This window comes from Danio aesculapii, chromosome 23, assembly GCF_903798145.1.
Source record: "Danio aesculapii chromosome 23, fDanAes4.1, whole genome shotgun sequence".
In the NCBI taxonomy this organism is placed as follows: Eukaryota; Metazoa; Chordata; class Actinopteri; order Cypriniformes; family Danionidae; genus Danio; species Danio aesculapii.
The window spans coordinates 11,386,415-11,399,686 of record NC_079457.1 but is presented as its reverse complement, the minus strand read 5'-3'; the positions used below and the strand labels follow the sequence as shown (position 1 = coordinate 11,399,686).

At 34.2% G+C, this 13,272-nt stretch overlaps 1 protein-coding gene across 5 annotated transcripts in view; it reads right to left on the bottom strand.

The window, feature by feature from the left end:
• agap2 (ArfGAP with GTPase domain, ankyrin repeat and PH domain 2) overlaps positions 1–13,272 on the bottom strand; it is a 55,000-nt gene that overhangs the window by 16,491 nt on the left and 25,237 nt on the right. For 4 of the 5 annotated variants that reach the window (XM_056449491.1, XM_056449492.1, XM_056449488.1 and 1 more), the window contains exons 3-9: positions 11,417–11,504; positions 11,235–11,320; positions 8,759–8,900; positions 8,539–8,673; positions 4,586–4,701; positions 4,295–4,438; positions 1,927–2,007 (exon numbers count right to left, since the gene is read on the bottom strand). In XM_056449491.1, coding sequence (XP_056305466.1) covers positions 1,927–2,007; positions 4,295–4,438; positions 4,586–4,701; positions 8,539–8,673; positions 8,759–8,900; positions 11,235–11,320; positions 11,417–11,504 — 792 coding nt within the window. The remainder of the gene's footprint in view (positions 1–1,926; positions 2,008–4,294; positions 4,439–4,585; positions 4,702–8,538; positions 8,674–8,758; positions 8,901–11,234; positions 11,321–11,416; positions 11,505–13,272) is intronic. The other variant, XM_056449490.1, reaches the window with a different exon arrangement.

Below are 13,272 nucleotides of genomic sequence, written 5' to 3'. Positions count from 1 at the left end.
TTGTCTTCAGATTTCAGTGGATTCACGATTTTTAGTTTATTGCTTTTTTATTATTATTAGCATTAAAACGTTGTGATTAAATGCAATGAGATTTGGACATTTTTTAAGTCTAATATTTTTATTATTATTTTCTGAATTCTTGATCTAATACAGATTTCTTTGAGCGTCTTTTATTGGTCCACTGCATTCCATTTTATTTACTTTATTATTATAAAGGGGTTGGACAATGAAACTGAAACTGCACTGGAAAAAAAAAGTTGACTCAACTTAAAACTTAAGGGCAACCAGCTTCAGGACATTTTTGAGTTTACTCAACTTAAATCGAGTCAAGTGCAGTACTTGGGTGGAAAGTTGAGTCAAGTCAAAAAAGCTCTTCAGCAAGTTGCCTGAAGATTTTGAATTGAGTTAACCTATTTACGGTGTGGTTTTAGACCACAGTAATTGATTAGTATGGTGTAGGGCCTTCTTTTGCACCAGTAAAGCATCAGTTCATCTTGGGAATGACAGATACAAGTCTTGCACAGTGGCCAGTTGGATTTTGAGCATTCTTCTTGTAGAATACTGGCCAGGTCAGTATGTAATGGAGGAAAACGTTTCCTGACCTAAAACACCCCAAAGTGGCTCAATAATATTTAGATCTGGTGACTGTGCAGGCCATGGGGGATGTTCAACTTCAATTTCATGTTCATCAAAGCACTCTGTCACCAGTCTTGCAGTGTGTATCAGTGCATTATCATCCTGATACATATCACCACCTTGGAAATGAAATGTTTGAACCATTGGGTGCACATGGTCCTCTAGAATGGTTTGGTCCTTGGTAGTGAAGCAACCATCTAGCACAAGTGTTGGGCCTTGGGAATGCCATGATATTGCAAACCTTCGCTGATCCACCCCAATGCTTCACTCTTGGCATGCAACACTCTGGGTGGTATGCTTCTTTGGGGCTTCTCCACACCGTAACTCTCCCAGATGTCGGAAAGACAGTGAAGGTGGACTCATCAGAGAATAATACATGTTTCATGTTCCACAGCCCAAGATTATTGCTGCTGACCCCATTGAAACCGACATTTGTATTTGGCATGAGTGACCAAAGTTTTGGCTATAGCAGCCCGCCCATGTATATTGACCATGTGGAGCGTTTTTTGGTGTAAACCGGAGAGTTGAGATGTGCATTTAATTCTGCAGTGAGTTAGGCAGCTGTGGTTTTAGGTTTTTGGATACAATCTGTGTTAGCATACGAACATCCCTTTCAGACAGCTTCCACTTGTGTCCACAATTACTCTTGTTGGATGTGGTTTGCCCTTCTTGGTGGTATCCTGACATTATCCTGGATACGGTGGCTCTTGATGCATCACAAATACTTGCTGTCTTGGTCACAGATGCGCCAGCAAGATCTATTTGTGATATTACTCTGCTAATTAAACCTTCACACTCTGCTCTTACTGGTGGAACGTGCAATCAATAAAGATTGGCCACTAGGCTAATCAAATTTAGCCATGAAACCTCAAGCACTAAATTGGCCAGTGTTTCAGTTTCATTGTCCAACCCCTGTACAATAAAGCAGTTTACAAACAAATAACTAAATATTCCATGACAGCAGCAGTAGTTCTAATAATACAAGAAATAATGATACCAATAGATGCAAAAAAGACAAATACACCATTTTCAAAGAATACAGGTGGGAACAAGTGAAGGTTCCTTACTGATCAGTTCATTTTCAGTGTGTACAAATACATAAACACAGGTGCCCACCTTTGTATAAAAATGTTGTTTCAATTGATTTCAATTTCAATTTTTATCCACTGAGCTATTGTTGGAGGATGTGGCTTCAATTAATTAATTTTTATATTTTTTCTTGCATTTAGTAAAGTATATGTAGAAGGCCACTGCATTTCACAGTTAATTTCACAGAGGTTTTGCGCATACCTGTTTGATAGGGACCGATCGGCTGCTCATTTCACTTCTGCTATCTGAAGATCTTTTCTCAGAGTCACTGCCACGCCGGTTCTACAATAGCAGACAAGTTAAATAAAGTACGACTAAAACAAAAGTGGAAACACATAAAGAAAGAAAACAGAAGTGAATCATGGCATGGGGTGAGTGTTAAAGTGACAGAGAGTTCACAAACTAAGAAATACTAAAGATTCTGTCATGCGTTTGCTTTTTTTTTGTGACACCAACTATAGATGAAAATGTTGACTGTGCCCGAACAGGTTTCCCCATCAGACTTAATGAATAAGTTTGCTGGGATAGAAAAATAAATAAATAAATAAATAAACCACCTCTGATCTAAAAAAAAAAAAAATTCTCACCTTTATTATTATTCATATACACAGATGAGCCATTACATTATGACTTAATAACCTGTAGGAGCTACGTTAAGGTTCAAGCAGCGAGGCATTGATTCAGTGAGGTAGTGATAGGTCATCTGTAATATCTGGTAACATACTGGGTGTTTACATGTGCAAAATAAGCTGAGAACTATCAAAAATCTTACCTGGCTGGTGACTATTTTCAGGCAATGTAAAATATCATTGCTCTTGCTGCAGTCATGATACAGCAGCAAAATTCCCTAATTATTACGCCAGAATGAGAGAATAGTTCTTGGCCTTATCATCCTCAAAAATAGCAACTTTTATTTTCCGTCTGTTTTAGTACACGATGTAACTATAAAAGAGTCAAGCTTTAAATAGAAAATTATGACATTTTTTGATGCTAATGGTCTAATCCGATTCAATGATTTATGCTAAGCTATGCTAAAAGTGCTAATACCAGAATTGAAAATCAGAAGAATGGACTCAAAATGGTAAAATTTAACTGTTAACTGTTTAAATGTAAAATTATATAAAATACTCTAGGGGAGTTATATAAAAAAAGTCTGAAATGGGGTTTAAATGTTTACATGCAAATCAGTAAACTGGCTACATAGAAAACCACATTAACATGAGATTCTAAGGTCTGCTCGGTTTCTCATCGACAGCCCAAACATTAGCATCAGTTAGCTCACAAATGTTGGCAGGAAATCTGTCAGAAGCTGTGCTGTTGTATGTTATCGCTTATTTACAGCATCTGGATGTAACACATTTTTTTTTTGTTTGTGTTGAATATTCTGCATCAGCTAGTTGTGTCAATGATTAAAATCAATTTTATTAAAATCATAAACACTATACTTGCGCAATGACATTACGCATAGCCTGAAAGTCAGTTAACTTACATCAATAAATCCAACATTGGAAGTTACCCAGCTAGGGACTATTTTCAGGCACTGTGTAATATCATTGCCTATGCTGCAGCAAAGTTCCTTGATTATTACGCCAGAATGAGAGAATAGTTCCCAGCCATATCAGCCCCAAAAATAGCAACTTTTATTTTCCGTCTGTCTTAGTACATGATGTAACTATAAAAGAGTCGAGCTTTAAATAGAAAAGTCATTAAAACTGTTTGATGCTTATGGTCTAATGCGATTCAATGATTTATGCTAAGCTAAGCTAAAAGGGCTTGCACCAGAGTTGAAAATCAGATGAATGGTTAAAAAAGGTAAAACTCATGAAATGGTATGGTATGGTATTTTCAGTCTGTATAGTACACAATGTAACTATAAAACTCTTTGATGCTAATGGTCCAATCCGATTCAATGATTTATGCTAAGCTAAGCTAAAAGTGCTCACGCCAGACCTGGAGATTGGCTGAATGGGTTTAAATATGGTAAAAGTCAACTGTTTAACTTTAGGGTTAGAGTTGTAAAATGAGTCCATTTACAAAGATATACAAATGTTGGCAGAATCTGTCGATGGGCTAATCAAATTAATCTTATTTCAAATTTTAAAAACTAGTTTATTTTGTTTACCACATTGAATATTCAGATTATTCAGCTTGCTTTAAGGAAAAACTCACTTGAATTTAACTTACTATTTCTGAAAACAAGACAAAAATTTTTGCTTGTCTAGAAAATTCTTTTTGAATTAAGAATTCTTAGGTATCTGGACTAGAAACAAGACAAAAACTTTAAGTAAGAAAGGTATTTTTTTAATTCGTCAAATTCAAACTCGAATGAATCAGCAGCTTTTCCCATTCTGCTAGCAAAAACTCTGAAGACTGAAGACCGAAGTCCTGAGATGGCTATATATACTGTTCTCTAAACTGCATCTGTGTTCAGTTACCAGGTGCGCTCATTGCTTTAGGTTGGAGGTGGTCATAATATAATGCCTAAAAAGTTCTAATTGTGTTCATATCAGTTTCACCAGAGCGTCACAGAAAATATTACTCTTTTTCATGATGAGTTCAAAGAACTAACCGCAAATAAAGATGTTCGTCGGCGGGGCGGGTTTCGCTGTGTGACCCCGTCTCCACTCGCTCCACCCCGTATGTCTTTGTGACTAATCACAGGGGTAGAAGGCAGAGACGGGGGGTAGTCACTACTCTGAGCCCCGTTACTGGCCTACAAGATGATGGGATGGAGAAAACAAATGAGATGATGAATGATGAAGACAGACTGATGGAGACCAACAGCTTTCACAATCACTCAAAATAATCAAACATTTCACAACAGGAAGATAAAAATTCGCCTCGATGAGCCCCGATGTACCTGTCCGGGCCCTGAAACCGGAGTGGAGGCCCCTGAGTGACTCGGAGAGTTGGGAAGAGATTTACAGGAGGCCAGAAGAGCCGCTTGCTTCTTGGCAGCCACAATCTTTTGAGTCACTATGAAGAAAACAAGTGTGTCCAGTCAACACTAGCATCCTGCCAGAAAGCAAAACACCACAGTGCCCTCCACAAACATTAGCAAATATGAAAAAAAAAAAAAAAAAAACAGATATAGAAGCCGACTGAAATTATGCTTGCTTGAAAGCTTCAATATAAATGGTTAATGAGATTGTATATAACCCCTGTTAAACTTCATCATACAGTATGTCTGCTAATATTCCAGATGTGTGCTCTAAATGTATAGATCAGGGCTATTCAATTTAATATAATTTTATATATATAGAATAAATCGTAAACCATGGTTCTTTTCATTCTGCTTGGTCACGTGCCCCAAAAACGATATTTAAAATAAACAAAACAATATGTCTTTTGACTGCTTTCTTTAATAACACAATACTTGTACTTCCACTTATGTATGGTGCTTAAAGAGCACTTCAACTTCTACTCAAGTCACTTTTTTGATAGAGCTCTCTGGGGCTACCTCAGATTCTGTTAATTCAGCGCTTTTTGTATGCACCTTTTGCTCTGCAAACTGACCAAAGTTAAAAGAGAAACAACGAATAAACCTTGTGTTTTTCAATAAATTTATTTGTGATGGTTTTAAAATTTGTCATTACAAAGCCGCTAAAATGACTGGCCCAGCTAACTTTCTTTGTTTGACAATCTGGCCCAACTGAATTTGTAATTGAATCGCCCTGGTTTAGATGATAAAGGTACACTATTTCACGGCCTCTGGCAATGTCCTAAAATACAAAATTTTGGAAAGAGATAATTGAATGTATGTCAGACTTGTTTAATATTAAAACCCCTTTACTTACAATTGGAAAGATAAAAAACTTTGGATTTTGGTTTTCTTCAAGCTAGGAGGGAGAAAAAAATAATAAATAAATAAAATGCTTATTTCCTTTCGCTTTTTCTTGTTCACTCAACTTTTAAAAACATCAGTTGCACTGACCTGAAATTATTTGTCAGTAATACAAGAAACATTTAGTTGGGGAAACATAAGATTATTAGTTTTCTGGAGTAGTGAACCACTCTGTAACAAAACTTAAGTTGTGCCAACTGAAATTTTTTTGTCTGCAGAACTGGAATGCCTGACGTTGAGTGAACAAAAAAAAAACCATAATCCTTATTTCCTTTAGTTTTTCCTCATGTACTCAACATTTTTACACCTTTAATTGATATGACAGTAAAGAGTATAGACAGGAAAGCATGGGGAGAGAAGAGAGGGGAAGGATTGGCATAGGACCTCGAGGCAGGAATTGAACTCGGGTCACCGTGAACACCCGAGTGCCACTACATGTTTCTTGTATTACTGACAAATAATTTCAGGTCAGAGCAGCTAATGTTTTCAAAAGTTGAGTGAACAAGAAAAAGCGAAAGGAAATAAGGATTATGTTTTTTTTGTTGTTGTACTGGCTTACATTTTTTACAGGGCATTATACTGGAAACACATGGATACTGCATCCATAGAATTGTGGAAAAAGTAGATATTAAACTGTATTGGACTGGAGAGGTTAACTAATATCATCATAGGCAAGCAGAGGAACTTTGATTATCTTATAAACCAGGGGTCACCAAACTTGTTCCTGGAGGGCCAATGTCCTGCAGATTTTAGCTCCAACCCTAATCAAACATACCTGAACAAGCTAATCAAGGTCTTACTAGGTATACTTTAAACATCCAGGCAGGTGTGTTGAGGCAAGTCTTGAGGACACCGGCCCTCCAGGATCGAGATTGGTGACCCCTGTTATAAACCATATCTAAATATTATGTAAATTATTTGTTTGTAAACATTTATTTATTTTGTCATTATCTATTTTTCAATGTTTTAATTAGTTATTTTTGAATTTATTTTTTATTTATTTGTTTAGATATGTCATTTGAATGTGTATATGTGTGTATGTATATGTGTGTGTACATATATAAGAAGGGTGTGGATGTGTGCTGTTTTGTAGGCCGCATTGTTATTGTTTGCCGAGTTGATGGGTGGAAAAAGAGAAAAAATCAATTAAGATATTTGGAGAAAAAGAAAAAAATATATGAAAAAAAGAAACGTCTTTATTGTTCTTTATATTTTACTCAAAATATTAACAAAAACAAACAAAAGATGCTTCCAAACAAAGTCGTCCCCCACTTTTTCTTTATAGACATGAAAATGACAAGTTCGTGCTTTCATGCATAGATTCAGTGCACTGGTCCCATTTTAACGAAAACGGATGTCAGATTGTAGCTGAAGCGAAAAAAAGATCAAAAAGTCTAATAAAACAAACGTTATGCGCCTTTATGTTTGTGAAAATTATAAAACAATACTGTAATATATTTTAATATATTGCATAAAATATGTAATTTACAAAATAGGATTTAGCCTAAAATTGGCAGACAATCAAGGCTAAATATCCTTATTCATTATTCAAAAACATTATTCATGGCAAATACAAAAGAAATTATTTATTAAACATTAGTGGCTATTATGTTTAAAAATGTCTGTAATAAAAATGTGTGCATAAAATGTCAGAGGAGGGCTGATCATTTGTCTTCACCTGTATGTAACAAATAGAATTGTTCTTTCTGTGCTGTGTTCCAATGGAAGCAGAGGTTTTTTTGTTAATATTTTGAATTATGTTAAACAATAAAGATGTTTTTTCACAACCTTCTGTTCTCATATTTTCCAAAGTACTAATATCAACAGAGGACACTGTATATATTGCAATAAAACACACACACTGGCCACTTTATTAGGTACACCTTTTTAACTGCTGGTTAACGTAAATTTCTAACCAGCCAATCACATGGCAGCAACTCAATGCATTTAGGCATGTAGACATGATCAAGATGATCTGCTGCAGGTCAAACCGAGCATCAGAATGGGGAAGAAAGATGGTTCAACTGACTTTGAACATGGCATGGTTGTTGGTGCCAGACAGGCTGGTCTGAGTATTTCAGAAACTGCTGATCAACTGGGATTTTCTCAGACAACCATCTCTAGGGTTTGCAGAAAATGGTCAGAAAAAGAGAAAATATCCTGTGAGCGGCAGTTCTGTGGGCGCAAATGTCTTGTTGATGCCAGAGGTCAAAGGAGAATGGCCAGTATGGTTCCAGCTGACACAAACACAACAGTTACACAAATAACCACTCGTTACAAGCGAGGTATAAAGAGGAGCATCTCTGAACACACAACACGTCCAACCTTGAGGCGGAGGGGCTACAGCAGCAGAGGACCACACTGGGTGCAACTCCTGTCAGCTAAGAACAGGAAACTGAGGCGTAAAGTGTGAATTATTTCAGACTGGTTTCTTGAACATGACAATGAGTTCACTGTACTCAAATAACCTCCACAGTCACCAGAACTCAATCCAATAGAGCACTTTTGAGATGTAGTGGAAAAGGAAATTCACATCAAGGATGTGCAGCCGACTGCATGATGCTATCATGTCAATATGGATCAAAATCTCTGAGAAATATTTCCAGTATCTTGCTGAATATGTGCCACAAAGGATTTCAGCAGTTCTGAAGGCAAAAGTGAGTCCAACCCAGTACTAGTAAAGTGTACCTAATAAAGTGGCCGGTGAGTGTATATAATAATAATAATAATGTCAATAATCATATTTCAAAAGCAAATTCCTTTTGCTGATCAATTGGCAGATAATTTAGCTTGTTATAAGGAAAAAAAATTAATTAATTTTGACATTATTTCTGAAAAGTTCTGCTTGTCTAGAAAATGCTTCTTGATTTAAGAATTTTTTGTTATCTGGACTAGAAACAAGACAAAAACTTTAAGTAAGAAAAGCATTTTTTGCAGTGTTTTAGTCACAATGAAGAGATCAAACTCACTTTCATTAAACACTCGGTCCACATTAAGTCCATATGTGGCGCAGGTCTCGTAATAAGTGCAGCGACGCACATCTATACACAGCTGCTGGACTCTCTTGTCCTCGATCACACGGGCATTAGTGCTACTAATCTTATCTGCAGGAGAAAAAACAACGAGTTTGGACACAAGCTTCACACATTGCTCAATAATACATCCCAGAGACAATAATGTGGCTCTTACCTTGTGTTCCGACTGCTATAATGGGTATTTCTGCAATGTTGCGATGTGCACTGAGCTCACTGTAGTTCTTGTAGACCTCCTGGAAACTCGCTTCATTTTCAAGACTGAACACCAGGATGAGGCCGTCCAGCCAGTTGCAGAGCTAAAATCGCACACATAGGAATGAACATGGGCAATCATCATCATCATTATTATTCATTCATTCATTCATTTTCTTTTCGGCTTAGTCCTTTTATTATTCCGGGGTTGCCACAGCAGAATGAACCGCCAACTTATCCTGCACATGTTTTACGCAGCCCTTCCAGCTGCAGCCCATCTCTGGGAAACATTCATACACTTTTGCATTCACACACATACCCTATGGCCAATTTAGCCTACCCAATTCACATGTACCGCATGTCTTTGGACTGTGGGAGAAACCGGAGCACCCAGAGGAAACCCACACGTACGCAGGGAGAACATGCAAACTCCACACAGAAACGCCAACTGACCCAGCCAAGGCTCGAACCAGCGACCTTCTTGCTGTGAGGCGACAGCACTACCTACTGCGCCATTGCGTCGCCCATTATTATTATATATATATTTTTGTTATTACTGTTATTATTATTATTATTATTATTATTATCACTGTTATTATTACTGTTATTAATATTATTATTATTATAATTCTTGTTATTACTGTTATTATTATTAAAAGTAATAATAATATGAATATTATTAATATTAGTAGTATAATTATCATTAATATTAATTTAATCATTAATAATATGAATATTAATTTAATAATTATTAGCATTATTATCATGTTTATTATTATTTAATCAAATTATAAAACATTGAATCAATAAAAAATAACTGATATATCGTAGAACTGTGCATTTAATGACAGTAATCTTAAGGTATATGATATTGATTAATTGTTCATATTATTATTGTTGTTGTTTGTATTATCATTTTTATTTATCATTTATCATATTTTAATAAATCTATAGAGAAAATAAGCGATAAATAATAGAACTGTGTATTTAACAATAATAGTCTTAATATATATGATATTAGTTGTTGTTATTATTAATATTATTATTTTATTTAACATTAAAATGATAAAACAAACATTTCAATTAGTTTTTTCATGCTTTCAAATGTTAAACTTTGATAACACATTTGTGCATAATTTCATATTGCATTTGCATATTTTGTTAAAATAATATAATAATAATTCAATATATACAATTTTATATATACATAAGAACCGGAAAGTGACACTATTTCATCACCAATTTATATATTTTTCCTTAATTTCTGGCCCTGATCATTTGACACTGACGACTGCTGAAAATGTGGCATCACAGAAATAAATGACATTTTTAAAGAAATCTACCAAATTTACAAAGGTTATACTAAACTGATAATATTTCACAATACTAATGTTTTTTAAATTGTTTATCCAATCAGTTTGTAGGCATTAAAAATCTAAAAGATTTTCTTGTAGTGTTATCTCTTTATCAGTCAAGGAACCATATATGATTAATATAATATATATTAAAATGATTGTCATTAAAGACACAGTTCTATGATACATCAGTTATATTCTTGATTAAATAATAGTAATAATTATACGGCAGTACGATGGCTCAGTGGTTAGCACTGTTGCCTCATAGCAAGACTTCACTGGTTCGAGTCCTAGCTGGGTCAGTTGGCATTTCTGTGTGGAGTTTGCATGTTCTCCCCATGTTGGCGGTTCATTGTGGTATAGTGACCCCTGATAAATAAGGAACTAAGCTGAAGAAAAATTAATGATTAGCTGAAGACATGATTCCCCAATTTGTTGTTGTTGTTTTTTTCGAAGTACATATTTGTTTTAATTTAATTTAATTTAATTTAATTTAATTTAATTTAATTTTATTTTATTTTATTTTATTTTATTTTATTTTATTTTATTTTATTTTATTTTATTTTATTTTTTAAATGTTTAATTATTTTATTTTATTTTATTTTATTTTATTTTATTTTATTTTTATTTATTTATTTTTTTTATTTTATTTATTTATTTATTTATTTATTTATTTATTTATTTATTTATTTATTTATTTATTTTATTTTATTTTATTTTATTTTTTATTTTACTTTATTTTATTATTCTCTATAAACTACTATGTATGGCCTTGTTAAATCCCAATAAAAAAGTGTGAATTTTGGTACTTTAAGGCCAGGAAAATTAAGTGCACACAAATACCATGCGAGCTAGCGATGCAACACCAATGTAACAGTTCAGTGTGTGTCAGAATGAATTCCTAAAATAGATGAACACAAGCTGTGCTATAGCATGAATGCATATGCATCTCTTTCATTTTACATGTCCAGTTTAATGGCACAGGCAATCTAAGGAAAAGCCTGCACATGTGCACTGGTCAGATTTATGTATTAATTTTTTTGGCATACAGTTTTTTTCGCAAGCGCACACACATTAACACACCTGTGCACTTGGTGGACCAGATTCCTCTCGAATCAGCAATAACTGACTCTGTCCCTCCACCAACACTTCTTTTTTGTATCTTCCCCCTTTCATAGGAGAAACGGAAAACAGAGAAAAAAAATCATGAAATGGTTCAAATTGCAGACTTCAAAGATGAGATAAGAAAAGAAGCAAGTTCTCACCCTCATGAGATTCAAGTGGAAGGTAACTTCCTGTGATGAACCTGTTAACCAGAGCAGATTTTCCACTGCGAATGCTACCCAGAACCCCCTGTGTGAAAGAAAGAATAATATCTTTTAATTTTTATAGAATTAATATCATCATTTAAATCTCATAAAAGTGTTTATTTGTACATTTTAATATGTGTTTGCTTTCTACAATTTTACAATTTGTGTATTAAATAGATCTTACAAACTGCAGGACAAGAATAAATCTTTGCAGTGTGTTTAACAAACTGAAATATTGATTTGATGGACATATGTCATAAAGGGTTAGTTCACTTAAAATTTAACGTGCTGTCTTCATTTAATATATCTTTACTTGTTACAAATCAGTTTTATTTTATTTATTTTTTGCTGTGTTGAGCACAAAAGAAGATAGTTAGAAGAATGTCAGAAACCTGTAACCACTGTAGGCAAAAAAATACTACAGAAAGTCAATGGTTACAGGTTTCTAACATTCTTCAAAATATCTTCTCTCATGTTCAACAGAATAAAAATCTCAAATTAGTTTGAAAGAAGTAAAGAAGAGTAAATTGATAAGCTTTTTCATTTTTTACTGAGCTATGCCTTTAAATAATTTGAAAATGTTTGTAAATTGTTTGCAAAAATGTTTGCAAATGCTCACAACGCAAACACATTTTTAAAACAAATTAATAGAATGCAAAAAATAATAATAATAATTACGCTTACTGTGTTTTCTCAATTTCTCACAACGCAAGCCATTTACAAAAACCTCAGATAGGATGAAACACAACATAAATGTTTCAAAAGGACCATAAAACGTGACGATTCAGTTATGTAGGTTATGATTATTTAGGCTAATAAAATACAAAGACAAGAGAATCAGAATGTTAAAATAAACAAACTTAAAAGTAAAAAAAAAACCTTTTAAAGAGCGGCATCTGTGAAGTTTTAGGGTCGTCTTGAAACATTTTCGTTGTGTTCCGTGTTATTTGCAAGTGTTGAGAGAAAATGCATTGTGTTTTGGTAAATTGTTTGTGTTGTGAGAAAATGCATTGTGTTTTTGTAAATCGTTCGTGTTGTGAGAAAATGTAGCGCGTTTTCATAAATTGTTTGTGTTGTGAGAAAATGCAGTGTGTTTTGGTAAATCGTTTGTGTTGTGAGAAAATGCATTGTGTTTTGGTAAATTGTTTGTGTTGTGAGAAAATGCATTGTGTTTTGGTAAATTGTTTGTGTTGTGAGAAAATGCATTGTGTTTTGGTAAATTGTTTGTGTTGTGAGAAAATGCAGGACGTTTTGGTAAATCGTTTGTGTTGTGAGAAAATGCAGGACGTTTTGGTAAATCGTTTGTGTTGTGAGAAAATGCATTGTGTTTTGGTAAATCGTTTGTGTTGTGAGAAAATGCAGTGCGTTTTGGTAAATCGTTTGTGTTGTGAGAAAATGCAGGACGTTTTGGTAAATCGTTTGTGTTGTGAGAAAATGCAGTGCGTTTTGGTAAATTGTTTGTGTTGTGAGAAAATGCAGGGCATTTTCATAAATTGTTTGTGTTGTGAGAAAATGCAGTGTGTTTTGGTAAATCGTTTGTGTTGTGAGAAAATGCATTGTGTTTTGGTAAATTGTTTGTGTTGTGAGAAAATGCAGGACGTTTTGGTAAATCGTTTGTGTTGTGAGAAAATGCAGGACGTTTTGGTAAATCGTTTGTGTTGTGAGAAAATGCAGTGCGTTTTGGTAAATTGTTTGTGTTGTGAGAAAATGCATTGTGTTTTGGTAAATTGTTTGTGTTGTGAGAAAATGCATTGTGTTTTGGTAAATTGTTTGTGTTGTGAGAAAATGCAGTGCGTTTTGGTAAATTGTTT